Source organism: Gymnoscopelus braueri (genome assembly GCF_963280865.1).
Source record: "Gymnoscopelus braueri genome assembly, chromosome: 6".
Classification (NCBI taxonomy): Eukaryota; Metazoa; Chordata; class Actinopteri; order Myctophiformes; family Myctophidae; genus Gymnoscopelus; species Gymnoscopelus braueri.
The window spans coordinates 36372536-36395130 of NC_137607.1; the positions used below are offsets into that span (position 1 = coordinate 36372536).

The window sequence follows — 22595 nt, forward strand, 5'->3', positions numbered from 1 at the left end:
TATTTTACTTTTTTTGCTATTTGTTTCCACAAACAATTACCAAAACCGAAGAATTTGACTCTTGTATATGTATGTAACTAATACAAATGTTGAATATTCAAAATATGAACCGTATAAAATTCAATGAAATGTGATATATCACAAAGTACAGCGTAAATATGAAAATGTAACAATTGGTGAGACTCAGTATAATTGTAGATTTATTTACAGCGTATTGCAGAACAGAGAGTACAGTACATGTGTTGGTTGTGAAATGTGTCTTTCATTGCAGTTACTTGATGCTGGTGTCAGTTTTCAAGATACTATGAGGTTTCTAAAGACAATCAATTTCATCCTGGACATTCTGATCTTGGTACCTGGTAAGGAGAGTTTGAAATGGTTTTCATATTCACAGTGTGTTCACCCCTCATAGATTTACAAAATGACTTCCAAACTGCAAAGTACAAGTCAAATACTGTGTCAAACACCTAATTAAATGTTGTGGGTTATGTACAGATACATGTATAAATATTGAGGTCAATATGAAAAAGAACAATTAAAAATGTATTTTTTACATTCTATTACATAATCAGATTGAGGAAAATATACTACTGTACCTTCAACTATTTGACATCATGCTATGTAATCATAATCAGAATGTGTTTATTTTGTTGTCTTTTACAGGTGTTTGTAGTGCGGTGATTTGACCTTAACCAATCCATATCCATGTGTCATGAGAGGGTCATCAGTAGATATTGGTTGTTCATATCACCCAGTGGGTCACACTGTTACTAATGCATACTGGTCCTTCTACTCAGGGAACACTCAAGTTATAATCTATAAACAACATTCATATCAAGGTCGTATTAAATACATAGGTAATAAAGACCATGATTGTACCATGAGGATCACAAATATAAGAGACAGTGATGAGAGAATGTATCGCTTCACTTTTGGGACAAAAGATAAAAGACAACAAGTCAGGTGGACAACAAAAGATATATCTTTGTCTATAACAGGTAAACAAGTACTTTTTTAAAAAAATAAATCAAAGTCAAATCTTTCCTGCCAATCTCCCCAACTGACGTCCGTCTTGTTTTGATTCTTCTGATCAGAACTGTCTGCACGCATGACCCCTCCCACTGTGTCAGAGGGGACATGGGTGACACTCACCTGTGACACATCTTGTAAATCAAGGCCCAACATTGTCTGGTTTAAAAATGGACAGCGAGTATCCAACCCAGAATTCCAGGCTAAAATAGAGGATGATGGGAGTTACCAGTGTGCTATTGAAGGACAAGAGACATGGAAGTCTAAACCTGTGATTTTGGATGTGCAGTGTGAGTTTATATGAGTTAATGTGAGGTCTTTCTTTGTCTGAATCTTTTCTTTCCGTTTCATTATCTTGTATTCCATTAATACACATTCTGACATCACAACTCCATTTTGCTCCTGCAGATGGTCCAAAGAAGGTTGCTTTGTTCATCAGTCCATCATATGTTCTTGAAGGAGGTTCAGTCACTTTCACCTGCAATAGTGATGCCAATCCCAAAGTAAAACCAGAAGAATACACACTGTTCAGAGATCAGAGGCTTGTCACAACATCACAGAGTCACACCATCTCTAACACCCAGAAACAGCACAGAGGACAGTACAGCTGTCAGGCTCACAATGACATCAACACAACCACGTCTGCTCCAGTACCACTTGAAGTTCAATGTGAGTAATGTTTGTTGTTTTCTAAACTTAGAATTGTAAAGAATGCATGAAATGTTTGACTTTTGTTTCAAGTGTTGTCCTAAGGATTTTAAAATATTTACACTACACCACATATTCATATAGAAGTATTGTTGTATTATTTAGAATAGTTAAAAGGAATACTTCACCCTCAAAATCAAATATTTCTATCAATTACTCACATCCAAACGAAGAGAATGCTTGATGAAGTGAAGAAAATAGTAGAGTCTAAGTAGAGTCTAATAGAGTCCAAGATGAGCAACAGCAAAACCATTTCCAAAATCTGTGTATAAACTCCCACACAACTCTCATAGTACACAGAATATGTGTTTGGATTAATTTTTTTTATTAATTTTTTGGAGACAGTTATTTAAAGATTAGTTTTTCTCCAACAGATGGTCCCAATGATGTTGTATTGTCAGTAAGTCCACCAGGAGATGTTGTCATTGGAAGCTCAGTCACTTTGACCTGCAGCAGCAGTGGTTCATATCCACCGATCCAGAGCTACATCCTTCTCAAAAACAACACTGAAGTGACACAGAAGGAGATACTGACCATCTCTAACATCCAACACAGTCACAGTGGAAGATACTCCTGTCAGGCAAAGAACAACTTTACAACAGTCAATTCAACTGAAGTCACTCTTCATGTTCTCTGTAAGAAATCTACTAAAGTATGTAGTTATTTAAAAATGTGTAAAGCACAAGACAATCACACAGAAAACAATGTTGATTTATTTCCTTTTGAATCAATGCCTTTGTATCCAGTGTAGAAAGAGGTTGAAATATTATACAAAAGCTTTTGTTTTGTTACACACCACATATTCAAAGTATTAATTATTGTTACTGTTGGTGTTACTGCTGTATTTTAACTTCAGAATTGCTAACAGTTTATTTGTGGAATCTACAGTAATTTGAACTGTAATGTTAAACTGATTCATAACATATATGTATATTCCAAACAATATACAGTACCGTATCCATATTAACAATTTCTAGGGATGGCAGCTTTTCTAGTTTTAAATTAATAATATCCACCAGTAGGATTTACATGGAAATGTTTCCATGAATTTTATTTCAGCATTCTCAGATGACATTATCAGAGCATGTCTTGACGATGTAATTTCTAGCTTCAGTAAATACTTGCATAATATTCACAAATCAAAATAACTTTATAAAACATATGAACTGCATATTTTAACTTCTCCCCTCCTATTGTGTTTCTCCAAAGCCAACAGTGTTGCTTTAATATCTGGAGTTGGAGTTCTAGTGTTAGTGCTGATTCTACTTTTCGTCATTGTCTTCTGGGTCAGGTGAGTGTGTGTGTCTGTGCGTGCGTGTGTGCGTGTGTGCATGAACATGTGTGTGTGTGTCGTTCTAAACATGAACTTATACCCTCACATAACACATTCCCTGTAAGACTAAGTCATGTCATTGATCATTAAATTGTGTAAATAATAAGTTAAGTATTTTTTATTTGACAGGAAGAAAAAGATAAATGCAGAGCATGAGGTATTTCTTTTTGTGGTTTTGATTTTGAATTGAGCCGTTTCATAATTTTGTATATATATATCTCCTCTATGATTTATTTTATATAACAAAAATAATTGAAAATGTGTTCACGGCCTGAAAAGGTTGAGAACCACTGGTCTACTCCAAAGTCCAGCACCACTCTCTGTCCTCTCCTCTTCCTCCTTCTGAGGAGATCCCTCTTTACTCCATGTTCAAGTTTCACTATTTCATTTCACTGCCTAACTCATTACACTTTTGTCATGTATATGCTCAGTGTGAACAGGATGTTAACTATTGTTCAGTGACATTCAAACCAGAGGCCAGGACCCAAGCAGATCACAACAACACAGCCCTGCAACACACACTGTAAGTTATTTAAAAAAAACACACATCGATTGTGATTGCAATTTAATTACAACAGCTCAAACTATGCATTGAAAACAATGAAAGTCAGGAAAATAAATGCACAAATCCAGATTCAATTCTAATATTTTAAATAGATATATTTCAACCATATTGACAAATTGTGCTTTACAGAAGCAGGTTTCCTGCACTGCTGAAGAGCCATTAGGGTTGCATGTGTAGTTTTTCTCTGAATTAATTTGAATGGACGTGTATTGTTCTTCTCAGGTCTGGTGAAGCAGGAAATGAAGACATCTCTGTCATCTATTCCTCTGTGACGGAGGACATCTCTGCAATCTATTCCTCTGTGAATGAGGACATCTCTGCTATCTATTCCACTGTGAATGAGGACATCTATGCAAACTATTCCACTGTGAATAAAACACAAAAGGCAAAGTAAACCAAAGTAAAACCATGTCAGGTTTAAAGAAAAAGCAGTGCATTTGTTTATAGGAAATTACAGTTTGAGGTTTTGGCAATTGTAATCTGTTGTGTATCTCAGAGTTTTCTGTTTCATCCCAGTCTCTCGTAGTCTCTTATTTCTCTTCCTTATTCTCTCAGTTACACCCAATCTGACACAAAGCAAGAAACAACTCACACTATGTGATTCTGAACCTAATTCTTATTATATTCTACTGCCATCTAGAGAATGAAAGAACTTCTTCAATTATCTAAATGTTTATAATCGATGGATTTGCTTTATCAATTGACAACATTTTTATAGTAGTTTATAGATGTATGTAATATATTTCTTTGCTATGCTAGCCAGTGGTTATGTAAGCTCAGGAAATGATCAAATTAGGTACAAATTAAATAAAGCTGTGTTCAGTTGAGCTTTTCACAGTTCTTTGATTGCAAATTGCAATCATTTTCACCTGTTAAATAGAGCCCAGCATGTGAGTTCACACTTTTGCTTGCCTGAAGTAAGTATAGTTCCATTATGTATAGCAAGGGTCTTCAGGGTTCTTCAGGCCAAGGACCCCTTAGACTAGAGAGAGTTGAAGCACTACATAAAGAGAATGTTCTGACAAGATGGAGGCATCACTGCGGAGCCTGCATGTGCTTATGTGAGTCACCGGCATTTGTGTATGGTGTAATGATGTTTCCTCTCTTAACGGTGGTGGATGTTATATCATTTTAAAAGTAGCTTATTACAACTTACCCAACTAGCGTCAGTCATTCAATTTTCTTCTTTGTTTATCTAACATAAACAGAGTAACAGACACATTTAAAATTCATAGCTTTTGTTGTTATGTTCTCCAAAGTCACAAGGTTATAGAAGGCTATGTGGCCATCTAGTGGGTATTGGTGGTATTGCTATGTCAGGTCAGCAGGGGAAAATAAATATAGGAAAGAACACTTTCCTGGAGACTATAATTTATTCCACACATTGTGAGCTGGGATCTGTTATTTTAAAACATAATTTAGAAAATGTTTGAGGTTAAGTGGCATTGTTGAAATTGCAAGGGTATTCACTGTGCTAGATCACATATCTCAGTAACAAAAACCATGAAAGCCTAGGGTAGCTAATGTGTAACTGAAGAATTTAGACAAATGCTAGGTTTATTGTTTACCTGGTATCCTAGTATCTTTGTGGTGCTACATTGTGCTCTATGCACTCTACTATTATTAACTATTATTAACATTTAGTCTTATTAGCAAATTATGTCAATAAGCATCTAATTTGTAACAACTCATAAGTGTCGTATTACCTATTCATGCCAATTACAAGGACCTTAATATAAAACACTATACCACTTTTTGGAAATAGTAGTGTAAGGAAATGGTACAAACTCACTTTTAACAATGATTTCTCCAAATGTTGAATACAATGGACATGAAAGACACATTTAAAACAAACAAAATGCTTTTAAATTGCTTTATTCTTTTTTCAGCTGTATGGTGAAAAAGGCTTTCTTTTGAATGGTCTGTCCTTTCTGTAATCTTATTGCTTGCTTACATGGCTTGGTATTACTCAAGAGCTGCACACAAAATCCATACATTGCTAGACAATACAGTATTGGAAATAAATACATTCATGGATTTGCTGTAGATTAATACTAATATATTATTAATATTGATACTTTTTGGGAACAGCAATGTAAGGCAGTGGTTCTCAACCTGTGGGTTGGGATCCCCAGGGGGGTCCCCACATGATTTTTGGGGGGGTCCCCAAATGACAGTGAAGTGACAATTTAAGGACTTTTTAATGCCTAGAAAAAATACCAAACTAAATGTAATGCCTCAACTCCTACAATTCCAAGTTCTTGTGATATATAATTATTATTTTGGGGGGTTCCCAGTTCAAATATGATTATTTTGGGGGGTCACGGCCTGAAAAGGTTGAGAACCACTGATGTAAGGCAAGGTGTATAGACTCAATTGTAACAGTAATGGTTTACTCTCTCCACACTTAAAACAAACAAAAAGATTTTAGATTGCTTGATTATTTCTGCTATGTTGCATAGAGAAAAAGGATTTCATTCAGTGAGACGGCTTCACTCTTCATCTTTACTTTTCTGTATGGGGAAAGATATACATATATGAAAATAGTAAACTCACTTTCATAGCCGCTTTAAAGCATTTTTAGATAATGGTCAAATTGTGACATTTGTGCAGTGGTGGAAGTACTCATTTTTTTTACTTAAGTAAAAGTAGCAATACCACAATGTAAAAATACTCTGTTACAAGTAAAAGTCTAGTATTCAACATTTACTTGAGTAAAAATGCAAAGGTATTGTCATCAGAATATACTTAAAGTACCAAAAGTAAAAGTACTCATTATGCATTATCCATTTCACAAGCTCAATATGTATAAAAATCATACTTGCCCTCATGAAGACCAGTTGCTGGTCGAAACATGTTGACTTTAAAATTTTATGTAGACATGATTAAATTACCTTTTTTACGCCATCTCCTCCGGTATTTTTTTTTGTGCTTGGATCCCTCCTCTTTTTCACAAATGAAAATCTTTTACCACTGCATTTGTCAGTATGTATAGGTGCGGTGCTTACCTTGCCCGTATCACGACCCTTGGTTCTGAGTTTGTTGACCTGGGACTCGGCCATGTCAGCCCTTTCTTCTGCCTCGTCCAGTTCATGCTGCTGCTTACGGAACTTTCCAAGATGGGAGTTGGCTTGTTCCTCCTAAAATATTATATGGAGAATTATTCAAGATTAGTTATTTACTTTTTCTTATCAGGACGATGAATCCATTTTGGCCTTGCCTTCACAGGTTTTAGTTAAGCCACTGGACCACTGCTCTGTGTCACTGACTTGAGTAGCTTATATGAAAATATTTTAGATGCTCCATAACAGCTGTCACAACCCGGCCCGTGGGCCATGACAAATGGAGGAGGACACGATGGCAGTGTTTAAAGTAACAGGAATTTATTTAACAAAAGGAACTAAAATAGTGCTTTACAAAGGAATGAGGTGTGTAGTTCAGTAATCAGTAGTGTCAGCAATGTATGGATGTGTGTTCAATGTAATGTGGGGTGTTGTAAAGTGTATAAACTCAATCATGGACAAATAAACAGAAGGGTGCTGTCATCTGGTAGGGGACAACTCAAATGGCTGGCAGTCACTATTTTATAGGGCTGCAGGGAGCACTGGCCAGGTGCTCCCAATGCACCTAATTAGGAACCCCAGGTTGGCCACGCCTACAGGAGATCTGTGGGAGAGATACACATAGGAGTACACCATACACCCACACACAGACAGACCCTGCAAGCCAGGCCAAGGGGCCGTGACACCCTCCCCCTTCAAAATGAGGGCCCATAAGGGACAGAGAGAGTGTAACTAACACCAATTTAAGTATAATTTAAATCAATCAAGACAACCAAAAATGGACATCAATAATTAAACAAATTTTTTTTTAAATTTAAACACCACTTGCCTCCAAATTATTATGGTCCAACCAATCCTGTCCACAACCAACACACCCAGCCCTCCCCTCAGCAACCAAGATTACCATGGATTCCTGGAGCATCTAAGAGGAGAGGAACAGGTCACATATTGCCTAAATTTAAGGCACCCTGGAAAGGGCATTTTCTACAACATTCTCTACGCCTTTAATGTATTTAACTACGAGCCAATACGACTGCAGCATTAGGGACAGTGAATTATCTTCTGATTGGGACTTTGCAATTAATTCAAAAGGTTAGTGGATTATGGACACTGACCACCACAGGCACAGCCCCAGACACTACATGAACTTAAACTTAAACTTTCTTGAAAAGAAAGTAACTGGTTTGTCAATGCCTAAGTCCTCTGGTTGTAATAAACCCCCACCAGCACCCACGTGACTAGTATCCACCTGCAGAGTGAATGTGCGGTCGAGACGTGGCGCTGCAAGGATAGGAGCAGTACACAACAGATCTTTGATAAATTCAAATGCCTTTTGACATTTGTCAGACAAAATGAACACAATTGAACACATGATTACAGTGAGAAGATTTACCACACCAGACTTAGAGCGAGGGAGTGGGCCCACACTGTTAAAATCAGATATGGCAAACCTTGGTTCTGAACCTAACTTTTCGTTCTTTCCTAACTCACAATCATTTGCCTCAGACTGTGCGCGCGTCATAGCGTGTGTCACTGCACAAGCTGTGAACACTTCAGGAAATTCAGTTTCACTTTCGTCAGGTTGACTTCTTACCAACGGCACCGAATCTACCACTAAAGGTGGTGGTACATCCGCCCACACACGTGCACCAGCCAAACCATTACCCAGAATCACATTCACCCCTGCCACGGGTAAAGCGGGACGCACAGCAACGCCGGTCAGACCCTGGAAGAAATCGGAATACAGCATGACGTTGTGAACAGGAACATGGAGGACAGTTAAACCCATCCCCAAAACAGGAATAGAGGACCCTGTAGTACTCTCGCTAGTAAATGGTAACACTGACGCCTCAATAAAAGTTTCAAAAGCTGCTGTGTCACGCAGTATTTTTACTGGAACCTTGACATTACTTCCTACAAGTGACACAAATCCTTCACTGACAAACAGCCTGTAGGATTCCTCAACCTCAAGATTTTGACATGACCCTTTAACCTGTACCTCTCCCAAGCTTAGCGCAGGCACAGCCATAGCCGCACCTTTTGCAGGGTAAGAGGTAGACTTAGTCTTTGCTTTTAGAGCGTAACAGTCATTTTTCCAATACCCTTTTTTATGACAAAAGTTACATATTTTCTCCTCACGCGTGCCATGTTCAGCTTTCGCCTCTGGTGCAACCGCCATGCCTGAACTACCAGGAAAGCCCATTTTGAAACGTGCGCCATCGCCTCCGTCATTACCAGCGCGCTGCTGGCCAAAGGAGCGCCGCTCCCCATAAGGGCGCTTGTGTGTCAACACATGTTCATCTGCCAAAGCAGCCGCTTCGGCAGCAGTTTCAACTTTCCGGTCACTGATATAGTTGGCAATATGTTCAGGCAAAGTGTTTTTGAACTGTTCGAGGACTATAAGGTCACATAACCCATCAAAGTCCTTAACCTCCAAGGCGGCACACCAGCGGGCAAAGTAACATGACAAATCGCGTGCAAACTCTAGATGAGTCTTGTTTTCAGTTTTCCGCCATGTGCGAAAACGTTTGCGATAGGCTTCTGGCACAAGCTCAAAGGCTTTTAACACTGCTGCCTTCACAACGGCATACTTCTGACGGTCATTAGGGCTTAGACATGAATAGGCCTCCTGCGCCCTGCCCGTTAACACACATTGTAGCATTAACGTGCGGGCAGACTCTGGCCATTTACGCACCTCGGCTACTCGTTCAAACATTGAAAAAAAGGTTTCAGGGTCCTTTTCACAAAATTTGGGCACTAAGCGCAAATTCCTGAAAATGTCAAACTCTTGAGCTTGCGACCCCGAGGCCGCTGACCTACTACTGGACATCCCAGCCTCCTCAGCTGTGAGTTTCCCTTCCTTCATAAGTTCAAGTTTGGCCCTCTCCATCTCCAGTCTAGACTGCTCTACTCTCAACCTGTAACTCCTTCTCTAACTGATGACTCTTCTGCTCTGTTTGCAGCATGAGCAACTCTTTCTGTTGTTCAAATGTGAAAAACTGATTAGTGGGCTGCTTAGACTGACTTAGGCTAACTATTTCAGCTGACTTTTCCTCAGTTTCAGGAGACTATTAGAATCCCCATGTCCTTCAAGTTAGCTTTTACATTTGACTTTACTGTCTCCTTTAACCTTTTGTCAGTGATTTCTAGTTGATAGTAATCTGCTACCTTAAGCAGCTGCTCCTTAGTAAAAATCTAAAGTTCTCAGATGGAGTCTTCACAAAATCCTCTAGATCGGACATTTTTTAACTGTTCAAGAAAACAAACAAAAATGTAACCTATTACCAACAGTTTTACAAATACACCATGTAGGTGATTCGTTTTTTCTGTTAGATTTTAATTAGAAAACAAAAAATTCCAAAAATGGAACAAATGTTCCCCTCTGACAAAATAGGACAGGTGAGACAGGTGTGCCTCCAGGAGTGGCGTTCCCCCTACCTCAGCTGCCTAACCAAATCTTAACCTACCATAACTTGCCCTGGTCTTCAGTGGCCCTCCCGAGTCCCCCTTACCGACTGAGCATCTCGGTGGCACCACCCCATCCCATATTTTGTGGGACAGAATCTAGCAAACCATACAAGAAAAAAACAAAAGCACAACGAGTCCCACAGGGGGAAACGCCACTATCCTATCTGGGGTGGGGAACACCACCCCTCAAACTGTCCAAGACACACCTGTTCCCCCTGTCCTAATTATCACTCTAGTGACAACTAAATGACAGCACAAAACAAAATAAATAATTGCATTTAACCAAAATAAACCAATTACCTAAATTGTTAACCAAAACAAATTGTTACTCAAACAAACTGTTAATCAAATTACCAAAACAAATTGCTATTCAAACAAATTGTTAATCAAATTATTGCTCAAATTATTCAAAACCAATTGTTATTCAAAACAAATTTTTACTCAACTTACTTAAACACTACCATGCACCTCCTCAGTAATGCTGTGACTTAATTTGCCAAAATAGGCTTCAAATAATACAGGAAATTTACTTTACATGTTCAGAGTCACAGCCAACCCGAGTATTTTTACTTAAAAGCGGCACGAGCCCCCAATTTGTCACAACCCGGCCCGTGGGCCATGACAAATGGAGGAGGACACGATGGCAGTGTTTAAAGTAACAGGAATTTATTTAACAAAAGGAACTAAAATAGTGCTTTACAAAGGAATGAGGTGTGTAGTTCAGTAATCAGTAGTGTCAGCAATGTATGGATGTGTGTTCAATGTAATGTGGGGTGTTGTAAAGTGTATAAACTCAATCATGGACAAATAAACAGAAGGGTGCTGTCATCTGGTAGGGGACAACTCAAATGGCTGGCAGTCACTATTTTATAGGGCTGCAGGGAGCACTGGCCAGGTGCTCCCAATGCACCTAATTAGGAACCCCAGGTTGGCCACGCCTACAGGAGATCTGTGGGAGAGATACACATAGGAGTACACCATACACCCTAACAAAAAAAAATGCATGGGTTTCCGAGGCTACCCACACACAGACAGACCCTGCAAGCCAGGCCAAGGGGCCGTGACACAGCACACTGCAAAGAAATCACTGCGCTTTATTAAAGGGTCAATCTTAAATTTTAGACCTTCATCAAATGAAACGTGTGTGTGTGTGTGTGTGTGTGTGTGTTTTCTATCCCGGATTTGAACCTGGTTTCCTGCGCAAGTCCTGACATTTTTACCATTGGGCTAATAGAGCCTGCCTGCTTGCTCAGGGGATAAATTGAATCTTGACCATCAGGTCAAAATTTGTGTCAGATCCTGTGTCTAGGTGAGACATGACCTTTGACACAATCTAAATGTCTCAATAGAAGAGCAGGGAGACAAAATACAACCACCCCAATTGTATAAGTTATATTGTATTAACACACTCTGGTGAAAAGGATGAGACTGCACAGCTCTTTGCCACGATGCAAAAATGTATTGAAAGGTACAGGAAACCAACGTATTGATAATATAGTCTTCCAAACCCTGAGCCACTATATTGTCGAAACGTTGGTTTCCTGTACCTTTTAATAGGCTACATTTTTGCATCGTGGCTAAGAGCTGTGCGGCCTCATGCTTTTCAACATTATAACCTGCCGTGGTCAGCACCTCATCAACACAGGTGTGCGCTCCCTCCTTTGTGTTTGATTAACATACTACCATACAGATTGGACAAAATTACATTTGTATTCATAAAAAAAAGTGACATAGTGCCTCTTTATGTGCGTAGATAGTTCCTAATATTCCTATAGTGACTGAATAGCTGAAATACTCACAGCGTCTTCTGCACTTCTCTTGTAGGATTTTACTTTAAGCTGCAATTTACCAGTTCCTGAAGGCGGTTCACATTTTTACGATCCTCCTCTGTCTTCATTAAGAAAACACAGCGGCATGAGCACCAGAGCCAGCAGCGTGGACGATATGGTCATGATGATGCTGATTGATTGATTGATGTAGTTTATTTAGAAAGACATGAGAATAGTACATGACAGTACATAACAGTACATGACAAATGGAGGAGGACACGATGGCAGTGTTTAAAGTAACAGGAATTTATTTAACAAAAGGAACTAAAATAGTGCTTTACAAAGGAATGAGGTGTGTAGTTCAGTAATCAGTAGTGTCAGCAATGTATGGATGTGTGTTCAATGTAATGTGGGGTGTTGTAAAGTGTATAAACTCAATCATGGACAAATAAACAGAAGGGTGCTGTCATCTGGTAGGGGACAACTCAAATGGCTGGCAGTCACTCTTTTATAGGGCTGCAGGGAGCACTGGCCAGGTGGAACCCCAGGTTGGCCACGCCTACAGGAGATCTGTGGGAGAGATACACATAGGAGTACACCATACACCCACACACAGACAGACCCTGCAAGCCAGGCCAAGGGGCCGTGACACAGCACACTGCAAAGAAATCACTGCGCTTTATTAAAGGGTCAATCTTAAATTTTAGACCTTCATCAAATGAAACGTGTGTGTGTGTGTGTGTGTGTGTGTGTTTTCTATCCCGGATTTGAACCTGGTTTCCTGCGCAAGTCCTGACATTTTTACCATTGGGCTAATAGAGCCTGCCTGCTTGCTCAGGGGATAAATTGAATCTTGACCATCAGGTCAAAATTTGTGTCAGATCCTGTGTCTAGGTGAGACATGACCTTTGACACAATCTAAATGTCTCAATAGAAGAGCAGGGAGACAAAATACAACCACCCCAATTGTATAAGTTATATTGTATTAACACACTCTGGTGAAAAGGATGAGACTGCACAGCTCTTTGCCACGATGCAAAAATGTATTGAAAGGTACAGGAAACCAACGTATTGATAATATAGTCTTCCAAACCCTGAGCCACTATATTGTCGAAACGTTGGTTTCCTGTACCTTTTAATAGGCTACATTTTTGCATCGTGGCTAAGAGCTGTGCGGCCTCATGCTTTTCAACATTATAACCTGCCGTGGTCAGCACCTCATCAACACAGGTGTGCGCTCCCTCCTTTGTGTTTGATTAACATACTACCATACAGATTGGACAAAATTACATTTGTATTCATAAAAAAAAGTGACATAGTGCCTCTTTATGTGCGTAGATAGTTCCTAATATTCCTATAGTGACTGAATAGCTGAAATACTCACAGCGTCTTCTGCACTTCTCTTGTAGGATTTTACTTTAAGCTGCAATTTACCAGTTCCTGAAGGCGGTTCACATTTTTACGATCCTCCTCTGTCTTCATTAAGAAAACACAGCGGCATGAGCACCAGAGCCAGCAGCGTGGACGATATGGTCATGATGATGCTGATTGATTGATTGATGTAGTTTATTTAGAAAGACATGAGAATAGTACATGACAGTACATAACAGTACATGACAAATGGAGGAGGACACGATGGCAGTGTTTAAAGTAACAGGAATTTATTTAACAAAAGGAACTAAAATAGTGCTTTACAAAGGAATGAGGTGTGTAGTTCAGTAATCAGTAGTGTCAGCAATGTATGGATGTGTGTTCAATGTAATGTGGGGTGTTGTAAAGTGTATAAACTCAATCATGGACAAATAAACAGAAGGGTGCTGTCATCTGGTAGGGGACAACTCAAATGGCTGGCAGTCACTCTTTTATAGGGCTGCAGGGAGCACTGGCCAGGTGGAACCCCAGGTTGGCCACGCCTACAGGAGATCTGTGGGAGAGATACACATAGGAGTACACCATACACCCACACACAGACAGACCCTGCAAGCCAGGCCAAGGGGCCGTGACACAGCACACTGCAAAGAAATCACTGCGCTTTATTAAAGGGTCAATCTTAAATTTTAGACCTTCATCAAATGAAACGTGTGTGTGTGTGTGTGTGTGTTTTCTATCCCGGATTTGAACCCGGTTTCCTGCGCAAGTCCTGACATTTTTACCATTGGGCTAATAGAGCCTGCCTGCTTGCTCAGGGGATAAATTGAATCTTGACCATCAGGTCAAATTTGTGTCAGATCCTGTGTCTAGGTGAGACATGACCTTTGACACAATCTAAATGTCTCAATAGAAGAGCAGGGAGACAAAATACAACCACCCCAATTGTATAAGTTATATTGTATTAACACACTCTGGTGAAAAGGATGAGACTGCACAGCTCTTTGCCACGATGCAAAAATGTATTGAAAGGTACAGGAAACCAACGTATTGATAATATAGTCTTCCAAACCCTGAGCCACTATATTGTCGAAACGTTGGTTTCCTGTACCTTTTAATAGGCTACATTTTGCATCGTGGCTAAGAGCTGTGCGGCCTCATGCTTTTCAACATTATAACCTGCCGTGGTCAGCACCTCATCAACACAGGTGTGCGCTCCCTCCTTTGTGTTTGATTAACATACTACCATACAGATTGGACAAAATTACATTTGTATTCATAAAAAAAAGTGACATAGTGCCTCTTTATGTGTGTAGATAGTTCCTAATATTCCTATAGTGACTGAATAGCTGAAATACTCACAGCGTCTTCTGCACTTCTCTTGTAGGATTTTACTTTAAGCTGCAATTTACCAGTTCCTGAAGGCGGTTCACATTTTTACGATCCTCCTCTGTCTTCATTAAGAAAACACAGCGGCATGAGCACCAGAGCCAGCAGCGTGGACGATATGGTCATGATGATGCTGATTGATTGATTGATGTAGTTTATTTAGAAAGACATGAGAATAGTACATGACAGTACATAACAGTACATGGAAGTACAAATTCACAATACAAGGTCTACTAAACTGGAAACCCTTGGGAGACAAGGGGACAGATAAGTTTCGAATATGATCATAATATACGATAACCATCAATAAAACTCAGCGTTTGATATTTTCTTGAAGTGATTCACTTTTAATCACGTTTAATCACAGTTGGTTGTACAGAAAATGCAATAGTGGTCAACTTTGGAGCCATGCGTAATGTAACTTTTGCGTAAAAACGATACGACAAGCTTGTGCGCAATTACTAATAAATAGTTATAATAAAACACCATAATACTAGGAGGACATATTATGTGACTAGGACATATTGTTTGAGTAGGCCTACTTTTGTTTCGTGTAGCCCATTTATAGGCCTAGTAAAACAACACATTTCCAAAGTTGGAGGTGCACGTTGCTTACCTCAGATTCATCTCTCCGTGCACCAGCAGGGACATGATGTTTGACAGGTTCCCTCCTGGACAACATCCACACAGCAGGACGGCCATGGCCGCCACGTCGTCCAGCGAGAAGGCCAGGGCCAGCAGGAAGGCCACTAAGGGCATGACGACGAACTGACACACCAGCGCCAGCAGCACCCCGATGGGTCTCCTGATCTGCTCGCCCAGCTGGCTGAGCTCCACCGTGCAGCCCAGGCCCAGCATGGTGAAGCACAGCACCAGGCCCACGAACACGTTGATGCCGTGGCTCAGCGGGGAGTCCCAGAAGGCAGGCATCAGGTGAGAGGCGTCCGACGGCGGAGCGGCCATGAGCGCAGCAGTCCTGACCGCGTTGGAGTCCATGAATAAAGGGTCAGCACCACCGGCTGCTACCCGGAGTGTCTCCATCACAGAGTTATTATCCAAAGCATGTCCCTGGAAAGTGTCGTTAATGTAAAATGCCATTAAGCCGTCCATACCGGAGTTCTCCATGGCGCAACGGAGGGTAGACTCTCCCCGCGGGCGGCTTCTCTGTCCGGAGGTGTCCGTGCATCAAATGAGAGAGAGAGAGGTTCCCCTGGATGGATGGTGACGCACGGACCGGTCCCTGCGCTCTGTGTCACGACTGCTGGTCAGGGCAGCGGTCAGAGAGATGGTTGATGGTTCCACTTAGACAGTCTGGTGCCACGGATTGGCTCCCTGCTGTGACACACACACACACACACACACACACACACACACACACACACACACACACACACACACACACACACACACACACACACACACACACACACACACTGCTGGAGGGGGGGAGTCCACCCCAGTATTGTAGGCTACTCCGATCCATTCCATTATTAATTTAGGGGGAGAAAAATGTTGTAGCCTAATAATATTTGCCATACACGTTCTTTTAACCCCGAGAGTGCGCAATTGCAACATTTGCGCACTCTCAGAGTTACAAATGGGTAAATTAACAATGAGTAGATATTTAATTGTGTAGCCAATTAGCCTATTAGACTATCCACCAATTGGAAACATTTGCCATTAGAGATTAGGCGGCCGACTATACATGAAATGGGACTTTTCAATGATAGCCTAGAGATCGACTAATTGCTGTCAAGTGATACTGATATAGGCTACATGTTTGTGGTGTTTCAGGTACCTGCTGGATGATGGAACTGTGTGGTTCACAAACAGCTGTGCGCTCCGTGCATGCGTCGAGGAGGAGTGAGGACCTCCATACAGTAAAACGGAGCTGTTCTTTATATTCGTGCATCGACTGCGAGAATCTGGTGGTTTCTTTTTGTGCCCGATGCTATTTCTGTCTGTCGTCGTCAATCAGTTAGTGCCTGAAAGTCTTCTTCATAGTGAGGTGTGGATGACGTGGTGAGGAAAGTGAGAAAATAAGTGAATCATCATCTCCAGGTGCTTCATTTGGGGTCCCAGCCAAGGGATGGGATTTGCCGCCCCCTAGCGTTCACATTTAAACATAAAATATGTTATTTGCAGGTTAATCTGATACAATCAGTGGTGGAATAAGTACTCACATTTCTTACTTAAGTAAAACTATCAATACTGCAATGTAGAAACACTCTGTTACAAGTAAAAGTCCAGTAATCAAAATCTACAAAGTAACTAGTAACTAAAGTTTCAAATAATTGTAGTCGAGTAAAAAGTACAATATTTGCCTCTGAGATGTAGTGGCGTAGAAGTAAAAGTATAGAAAATTGGAAATAGTCCTGTAAAGTAAAAGTACCTCAAAATTGTATTTAAGTACAGTACTTGAGTACATGTACTTAGTTACTTTCCACAACTGGCTGCTAATAAGATCAGCTCTAGTATGATGGGGGCGTAGATTGGGGGTGCACGGTGCACCTAAATCCATGCCCACTGTTAACCTGAATGCTCAAATTAATTACTTGTAGTGAAATATTAAAATATGTTTAAAAGTTCTAACATTAAGTGCCTTTAGCATTATTCCCCATTTGCGTGAATTAAATTGAGCATTTTCTAATAATTTGAACTATTTTGATGGATAAGCAGCAATTAAACAAAACAGTCATCATCAGTGTATCAAAACACCAGTGCTGAGAAGCAGACTATTGTGTTTTTTTTAATCAAAGGATTAAAAACGTCTCTTCTACAGAGCAGAGGATATCCTGTAGTCTAGAAGGTCTAGAGCAGGGGTAGGCAACCTAGGCACTGGTGGCAACATTGGCACAGTGCCCTGGGAGGGTGATCACTGGCACACTGGCATAAGTGTGAGAGAGAATTTTTATTTTACACTAAAATGTAGTCTAAAAATGTAGTAAATTAAATTAAATCCCCTCACATCTGTAGGCAAATTGCATCCTGCACATAATGCTACATTCATTCAAACTCTGAACTCTATCTGGGGAGAGAGTCTGGGGGATAGTTGGGGTTATTGCTCTGAGTCTAATGATCATTACATCCTGATTACATCCTCAAGAAAATATTTCAAAAGAAGAAAGAGAAGAAAAAAATAAAGGTTGTCATGCATCTGGACAATCAAAATATGTTGGCAATATATGTTGTGGTGTCATAATTAAACTTAATGTTGATTTGGCACACTGACTATCAAGAAAATAAAAACATGCCACTTCATGTAAAAAAGGTTACCGACCCCTGGTCTGGAGGATAGACATTTATCAGATTCAATGTTGTAGTGTTCCAACTTCAATTCTGTCTTATGTTCCAATCACTTTTTTGAAGTAGTTTGTCTATACAATACTGTGTGAAGAGAGGAAGGGAGGAAATAACACATTCTAGTGGTTTTAACCTCTTCCTTTTGAGTTTTGGGTGTGCATTGTTTCGGTTATAAGTATGTCGAGAGATGACAGTCAATGTAGAAGTGCTGGACAGATAAGCTATGGAGATGGGTGAGTAGAGTATGTCTGAATTACCTCACTGTAACATAGTATCAATGATAATTTACAGGATTGTATCTTATACTGATACATGTTTGACAAGGTAGCATGAGGTCACTTTCAATTCAAACCAATCAGAGATGTGAGTGAAGAAGTTGTCCAAATATAAAACTTGAAACCATGTGATATTATATCACATATACAGTGAAAATATGAAATGTAATATTAACATTGTTGCAGAACAGAGAGTATAGTAGCAACATTAATTTTGTTGTTTATAAAGTGTGTCTTTCATTGCAGTTATTTGATGCTGGGGTCAGTTTTCCCCTCAAGATACTATGAGGTTTCTAAAGACAATCAGTGTGATCCTGACCATTCTGATCTTGGTACCTGGTAAGGAGAGTTTGAATTGGCTTTCATATTCAGTGTGTTCGTCATAGATTTACAAAATGACTTCCAAACGGCAAAGCACAAATCAAATACGTGTCAAACACCTATTTACACATTGTAAGTAACGTACAGATAAATATATACAAATATGTAAATATGAAAAAGAACAAAGAATATATATTTTCTATTGTATTCAATTATATGATCATACTGAGGAAAACACCTATTTTTCATTTGACATTATGCCATGTAACCCCAATCAACTTGACAAAGAAAATGTGGCCAGAAGATCAGAATTATCTTCACATAATACAAAATAAAAGATAAGAATGATCTGAAGATACATCATTTTAGTTGACAGCTGTTTATTTATTTATGTTGTCTTTTACAGGTGTGTGTAGTGATGAGTATGGAGTGACCATCACCAATCCAGCTCCATGTGTCACAAGGGGGTCATCAGTAGACATTGGTTGTTCATATGAATACCCAGTGGGTCACACTGTCACTGAAGCATACTGGTCCTTCTACTACTCAGAGAAAGCTATTGTCTCTAAACAACTTTCATTTCAAGGTCGTATTGAATACATTGGTAATAAAGATCATGATTGTACCCTGAGGATCAAAGATATAAAAAAAAGTGATATGAGAGTTTATCTCTTTGAAACAAAAGGTAAAAGACCAAAAGATGAGTGGCGCAAGAATAATACAATGTATTTGTCTGTAACAGGTAAACAAGTATATATATATATTTTTTTAACCTTTTATGTAATCAAAGTCAAATCTTTCCTGACAATCTCACCAACTGACATCCGTCTTGTTTTGATTATTCTGATCAGAACTGTCTGCACGCATGACCCCTCCCACTGTGTCAGAGGGGACATGGGTGACACTCACCTGTGAAACATCTTGTAAATCAAGGCCCAACATTGTCTGGTTTAAAAATGGACACAGAGTATCCAAACCACAATTCCAGGCTAAAATAGAGGATGCTGGGAGTTACCAGTGTGCTATTGAAGGACAAGAGACATGGAAGTCTGAACCTGTGATGTTGGATGTGCAGTGTGAGTTTATATGAGTTAATGTGAGGTCTTTCTTTGTCTGAATCTTTTCTCTCTGTTTCATTCTCTTGTATTCCATTAATACACATTCTGACATCACAACTCCATTTTGCTCCTGCAGATGGTCCAAAGAATGTTACTTTGTTCATCAGTCCATCATATGTTCTTGAAGGAGGTTCAGTCACTTTCACCTGCAATAGCGATGCCAACCCCAAAGTAAAACCAGAACAATACACACTGTTCAGAGATCAGAGGCTTGTGACATTATCACAGAATCACACCATCTCTAACATCCAGAAACAGCACAGAGGACAGTACAGCTGTCAGGCTCACAATGGCATCAACACAACCACGTCTGCTCCAGTACCACTTGAAGTTCAATGTGAGTATGGTCATGTTTGTTGTTTTCTAAACTTACAATTTTAAAGAATGCATGAAATGTTTGACTTTTGTTTCAAGTGTTGTCCTAAGGATTTTAAAATATTTACACCACACCACATCTTCATATAGAATTATTGTTGTATTATTTAGAATAGTTAAAAGGAATACTTCACCCTCAAAATCAAATATGTCTATACATTTCTCACATCCAAACGAAGAGAATACTTGATGAAGTGAAGAAAATAGGAGTCCCAGATGAGCAACAGCAAAACCATTTCCAAAATCTGTTTATAAACTCCCACACAACTGTCATAGTACACCGAATATGTGTTTGGACTTATTTATTTAAGTTATGTTTTGGAGACAAAGTTATTTAAGGATCAGTTTTTTCTCCAACAGATGTTCCTAAGGATGTTGTTTTGTCTGTAAGTCCACCAGGAGATGTTGTCATTGGAAGCTCAGTCACTTTTACCTGCAGCAGCAGTGGTTCATATCCACCGATCCAGAGCTACATCTTTCTCAAAGACAACACTGAAGTGACACAGAAGGAGATACTGACCATCTCTAACATCCAACACAGTCACAGTGGAACATACTCCTGTCAGGCAAAGAACAACTTTACAACAGTCAATTCACCTGAAGTCACTCTTCATGTTCTCTGTGAGTAATCTACTAAAGTGTATAGTTATTCAAAAATGTGTAAAGCACAAGAAAATCACATGGAAAACAATGTTGATTTATTTCCTTTTGAATTGATGAATTTGTGTCCAGTGTAGAATGAGGTTGAAATATTATTAGGTTATAAAATAAATTAATCTAATTAATTAGAGGCTTTGGAATTAATTCATCAAAATTAACCGCATGTTTAATCGCATATCAATATTTGACCAGGGAAGCAATTTATTTTCAATTAAAATGGATTTTGGTATACGAGTGAATCAATGAGTGAATAAATACGTTTTTTTTATTCAAGGTGGTAGCCTACTAAACAGACTTTAGCATTGAGGTGATATGCAAATTCTTTGTTGCACAATCTGCACACAACCGTGTTTTTATCCATCAAAGAGTTTTTTTAATCTAAATTTACCATCCACTGGGCCAAGCAAAGCGGTCTGATCGGCTTCTTCTCCCATTGCGTGCACTCCGGTAATATTGGTACGCCTGAAACTCGACTTGTGAGAAAAGTGCAAAAACTAAGCGCGATTAAAATGTGTAATTGTTTTTAATCGCGTACATTTTTTGTAATTAATTAGTCGAAATGAATCAGTTAAAGTCCCAGCCCTAAATATTATACAAAAGCTTTTGTTTTATTACACACCACATATTCAAAGTATTAATTATTGTTACTGTTGGAGTTACTGTTGTATTCTAACTTCAGAATTGCTAACAGTTTATTTGTTGAATCTACAGTAATTTGAATGTTAAACTGAATTCATAACATATATGTATAAGTACTGTATATAGTTTGGAATATTATTCCAAACTATATACAGTACTATATCCATATTAACATTTTCTAGGGATGGCAGCTTTTCTAGATATAAATGCATAATATCCACCAGGATTTACATGGAAACGTTTCCATGAATTTTATTTCAGCATTCTCTGATGACATTATCAGAGCATCTTGACGATGTAATTTCTAGCTTCAGTAAATATTTGCATATAATTCACAAATCAAAATAACTTTATAAAACAACATCTGAACTGCATATTTTAACTTCTCCCCTCCTATTGTGTTTCTCCAAAGCCAACAGTGTTGCTTTAATATCTGGAGTTGGAGTTCTACTAGTGTTAGTGCTGATTTTGCTTTTCGTCATTGTCTTCTGGGTCAGGTGAGTGAGTGAGTGAGTGAGTGTGTGTGTGTGTGTGTGCGTGTGTGTGTGCGCGCGGCGCGCGCGTACGTGTCATTCTAAACATGAACTTATGCACTCACATATCACATTCCCTGTAAGACTAAGCCTACTGTCATGTCATTGGTCATTAAATTGAGTAAATTATAAAGTATTTTTTATTTGACAGGAAGAAAAAGACAAATGCAGAGCAAGAGGTATTTGGTCTCTTTGTGATTTTGAATTGAGCTGTTTCATAATTTTGTATATATATCTCCTCTATCATTTATTTTATGTAACAAAATAATTGAAAATGAGGTCACGGCCTGAAAAGGTTGAGAACTACTGGTCTACTCCAAAGTCCAGCACCACTCTATGTCCTCTTCCTCCTTCCGAGGAGATCCCTCTTTACTCAATGTTGAAGTTTCACTATTTCATTTCACTGCATTACTCATTACACTTTTTTCATATCTTTTTTTCTTGTATATGCTCAGTGTGAACAGGATGTTGACTATTGTTCAGTGACATTCAAACCAGAGGCCAGGACCCAAGCAGATCACAACAACACAGCCCTGCAACATACATTGTAAGTTATATAAACACACATTGATTGGGATTACAATTTAATTGCAACAGCTCAAACTTAGCATTGAAAACAATGAAAGTCAGGAAAAGAAGTGCACAAATCCAGATTCAATTCCAATATTTTAAATAGATAT

General features: G+C 39.2%; 3 protein-coding genes across 4 annotated transcripts in view; 2 read left to right on the forward strand and 1 right to left on the reverse strand.

The window, feature by feature from the left end:
* The window catches only part of LOC308086536 (B-cell receptor CD22-like), a 31155-nt gene that overhangs the window by 7622 nt on the left and 938 nt on the right, over positions 1 to 22595 (forward strand). Inside the window, exons 1-9 of one of the 2 annotated variants that reach the window (XM_080430105.1) lie at positions 18157 to 18227; positions 18516 to 18608; positions 18997 to 19332; positions 19442 to 19666; positions 19785 to 20045; positions 20444 to 20704; positions 21795 to 21879; positions 22067 to 22094; positions 22371 to 22462. In XM_080430105.1, coding sequence (XP_080286231.1) covers positions 18554 to 18608; positions 18997 to 19332; positions 19442 to 19666; positions 19785 to 20045; positions 20444 to 20704; positions 21795 to 21879; positions 22067 to 22094; positions 22371 to 22462 — 1343 coding nt within the window. In that variant the 5' untranslated portion in view covers positions 18157 to 18227; positions 18516 to 18553. Of the gene's footprint in view, positions 1 to 18156; positions 18228 to 18515; positions 18609 to 18996; positions 19333 to 19441; positions 19667 to 19784; positions 20046 to 20443; positions 20705 to 21794; positions 21880 to 22066; positions 22095 to 22370; positions 22463 to 22595 lie in introns of those variants that run through there. The other variant, XM_080430104.1, reaches the window with a different exon arrangement.
* Positions 724 to 4221, forward strand: LOC308086537 (B-cell receptor CD22-like). The gene is made up of 8 exons (XM_080430106.1): positions 724 to 998; positions 1095 to 1319; positions 1438 to 1698; positions 2112 to 2372; positions 2947 to 3028; positions 3200 to 3227; positions 3502 to 3593; positions 3858 to 4221. The coding sequence occupies exons 1-8, from the start codon at positions 881 to 883 to the stop codon at positions 4027 to 4029; spliced, it is 1239 nt and encodes a 412-aa protein (XP_080286232.1). The 5' UTR covers positions 724 to 880; the 3' UTR covers positions 4030 to 4221.
* On the reverse strand, positions 14701 to 15806 carry LOC308086723 (sodium/bile acid cotransporter 4-like). The gene is made up of 2 exons (XM_080430374.1): positions 15308 to 15806; positions 14701 to 14824 (listed from the first exon to the last, which is right to left on the reverse strand). The coding sequence occupies exons 1-2, from the start codon at positions 15799 to 15801 to the stop codon at positions 14740 to 14742; spliced, it is 579 nt and encodes a 192-aa protein (XP_080286500.1). The 5' UTR covers positions 15802 to 15806; the 3' UTR covers positions 14701 to 14739.

Coding starts and splice junctions, on each gene's coding strand:
- LOC308086537 (XM_080430106.1), top strand. CDS start 881: ATGAGGATCACAAATATAAGAGACAGTGATGAGAGAATGTATCGCTTC. Junction 1,320..1,437: donor TGTGATTTTGGATGTGCAGT/GTGAGTTTATAT, acceptor TTGCTCCTGCAG/ATGGTCCAAAGAAGGTTGCT. Junction 3,029..3,199: donor GTCATTGTCTTCTGGGTCAG/GTGAGTGTGTGT, acceptor TTTATTTGACAG/GAAGAAAAAGATAAATGCAG.
- LOC308086723 (XM_080430374.1), bottom strand. CDS start 15,801: ATGGACGGCTTAATGGCATTTTACATTAACGACACTTTCCAGGGACAT. Junction 14,825..15,307: donor CACGGAGAGATGAATCTGAG/GTAAGCAACGTG, acceptor TCAATCAATCAG/CATCATCATGACCATATCGT.